General features: G+C 30.5%; 1 protein-coding gene across 1 annotated transcript in view; it reads left to right on the top strand.

Moving 5' to 3' along the window:
- Nucleotides 1-2,767: 2,767 nt before the first annotated feature.
- Nucleotides 2,768-3,245, top strand: part of LOC108744528 (putative mediator of RNA polymerase II transcription subunit 29) — a 13,684-nt gene continuing 13,206 nt past the window's right edge. The window contains exon 1 of the mRNA XM_025973195.1: nt 2,768-3,043. Coding sequence (XP_025828980.1) covers nt 2,965-3,043 — 79 coding nt within the window. The 5' untranslated portion in view covers nt 2,768-2,964. The remainder of the gene's footprint in view (nt 3,044-3,245) is intronic.

Here is a 3,245-nt window from a genome sequence, read left to right as displayed (position 1 = left end):
AATATTTGAGTAAAAATATTTCTTAGTTTAAAATGAAAAATACCTTTTTTGAAGTGGATGAAGAATTACAAAAGTAAATTGCATTTGTCAAAATTATTAATAAATAAGCGTAATTTAGTTAACTAAGTTTCGCTTTATATTCTTACCTAAAATGGATGATATTATTTTGAGTTTGATATTGAGCTAAGTTTTTTTTTACATTTTGTGGAAAATTAATTTATTGAGTAATCCAAAATTTGCCTATGGTGCTAATTAATGATACGCTAAGGTAGATATACTAATTTAAAAGAGCAATGTAATTATTAAGATTTGCTGTTTTTTTAAATACGCATCCTTGAACTGGTGGAGTTAGTGACTGTTAGTAATGTAGCTTTATTTTTGAAGCGCGAGTGACTTGCTTCATCTAGATTACACGTTATTATAATGTTTAAATTACTTTCCTTCATTTTATCGAGGACAAGTTTGATCCGTTGAACTGAGACTATTTTGATGTTTAAATTTTGAAATAGACACAACCTGTTATACGAATATATATTTCCAAAAACGTAATATATTTTGAAGCTGAAGAATTTATTCTAATTGGAATTTACTTACCTAATTTTATATCGTCAAGATGAATGTTTCGATCTGATAATTTGGTTCATCTGCAAATATAAATAAAATTGATTTATTACATATTTGATTTACAGTTCTAATATCATTGCAAATGCTATTTCGATCTAGTTGACCATGAATTTTATGATACCTCCCAAACGTTTTACATTAAATTAAAATTTGATGTGCCATTCGTTTTACAGATTCAACTTCGAAAATACTATTAGAAATTATAAATGTAGTTATAAAAACCTAGAAGAAGTTGTAAATGAGAAATTAAGATTATCTTTATATGTAGTACAGGTTTATTGGATTTTTGTAAAATGAATCATGTATTTATTTAAAATTCACAGTGGAATTGACTCAAAACTTAGGGAAAATACATCAGTTTAGCCTCTTATGTAAGATGGTAAGTTATATATTGACAGAAATTGTCTGAAATTTTTAGTTTATCCTGAACTACTGCAGGGGTTTCAGAAGCTTAATAGGTACTAAAGGTATATATTTAGCCATATCCAAGCCCCTTGAGCTTCGGTATTTTAATTGTATGTTTTGTTTTGCAGATTGTCTGATTTAGGTACCCCTTATCCCAAACCAATTTTCGCATTCTCCTAAAGCCAAATCATCCCAGATCCTTAATTATTACATTACATTTTCTTTGTCCTTTTTTACTTCTCTTTCTGTTTCTAATATGTCCCTAATTATCTTTTTATCATAATTACCTAGAAGCTGATATTCACTTTTACTACAAAAAGCTTTAAAGAGCTTTTTTCCAAAAGGCGAGACGACAAATAACGAGAATTGCAACAGGTTCAGGCATTTGTGAAACGCTTTTATGACAACTTCCGGTCATTCGCTTATTCAAAGCCACTGGAGCGATCGTGGGCGCTGCCTGGACGTGTAACATACCGGATTTTACCTGCCCATCTCTCCAATTCATATTATAAAAGATGCAATAATTACGGTCTTGGTGGTAGTATGCAGAAGTAGTTCAAGTTTAACACCAAGCGTCACGCCTTGTTGAACTAGAATAACAATGCTGTAATTATATTTGCTAAATCGCTTTAAGTTCGAATGAGATTTCAATTTCATTCATTCTCCGATGAATTGGACGTACTTGGGTATTTTCATTCATATTTAAGTGAAAATAAGTTTTCTATTGGATGCTGAAAAGTATGTTTTAGTGATATTAATATTATATATATTTCCTTACAAGTACTTTAAAATAAAAATTGTACAATTATTTTGCTACCTGTTGTAATTAAGCATGACGAAAACTCATGATGGAAAAAGCAAAACGATATTTTGAAATTAATTAGTATTAATGGAAGTTGAAGGTTAAAAGTAAAGGAAAACAAAGATCCAAAGAACTTTAATTGATTGTTACATTTGGAATTCTTAAGAACTTCAATTTACTTGTGAACAATCATCCTTGCTAAGAATTAAAGAGAATTACAATTAGTTACACATTATTAGGAAGTAAATTAATTTTCAATCATTAGTCTGGAAAATTATTGTCAGATAAACTTTAAACAACATAAATTTGCATGAAATGAAAAAAAAAAATTATTAATAATGTTTAATACAATAAACTTTGCAAACTGCTGAGTACAATTAAGCACTTATTGTATATGAGTTAAATAAAAAACTTACAAGGATTTAATTTGTTTAAATAAGTTTTAGAACGATATTGTGTACTTTCGGACTTTTTTACGAAATGAAGAAAATCCTGGAACTTACAAATAACCTACGGAATCAATTTTATCACACAATACTTTTCTTTTGCAAAATTCGACTGAATATTTTAAATAAAGAAAAACTGTAATTTTTTGTATGATGATCCCCCTTCCCCCTATCACATAGCGCGTCTGAGTAAAGGTGAAGCTATTTAAATCACAGGTTATGTAATTATTTTGAAAGCTTCTGATAACAACATTATTGTCAACAGTAAATAATTTTTATTTTATTGTTTACTTCCGTATAAACATTTTCCGTACGCGAGCGATTTAACAATCCGTTTATTTAGTCATCAAGTTCGTCTAAGTATTGCGCTGTAACGGATTTGCTAATTTGCAACAGTAAAGCGTCGTCTTTTTACTTTCAATTTCTTCGGTCGATTATACGTAATACTATTTAGTTAGTTGGTTCTACATAGTGCAATATCTGACATATCGACTTATGGAGGTCATCCGCAGCTCATACGATTCCTATACGCTATCATTGGCACGCTTTTCGCAAGTTGCTCGTTCGTGTTTCCACAAGCGTCAGCGAGGAGCTTGAAATTGTCCTGCATCTTCTTCGCCTTTGGCCGAAGAGTCCCCCGCTTCCGATATTGTTCTCCACATCTCCTTTCACTAGCTCCACGTCGGGATGAGACTCTTCAGCACAGTTGGTGTCCGGATAGCAAACATGAGGGGTACCGGTTTAATTGCGCTTATTGTGATACTGGGTGAGTAAAAAAATTTTTTACTGATATATGATTTTATAATTACGTAATTTAATATGCACATGGGAAGTCGCCATTTTTGCGAAGTGTAAGGGAATTGATAAAAGTTCAGTGTAATGTTTTAAGTAATATTTTGATTTTTGGTGTTGCTTTATTAATTGAGACTTAAGCTGATGGACTTTTAAACTATTTTATATTTGTTTAT

Source organism: Agrilus planipennis, unplaced genomic scaffold, assembly GCF_000699045.2.
Source record: "Agrilus planipennis isolate EAB-ADULT unplaced genomic scaffold, Apla_2.0 scaffold28, whole genome shotgun sequence".
NCBI classification, from domain to species: domain Eukaryota; kingdom Metazoa; phylum Arthropoda; class Insecta; order Coleoptera; family Buprestidae; genus Agrilus; species Agrilus planipennis.
Note: the sequence above shows the minus strand (reverse complement) of the source record. Positions and strands in the feature narration are given on the sequence as shown.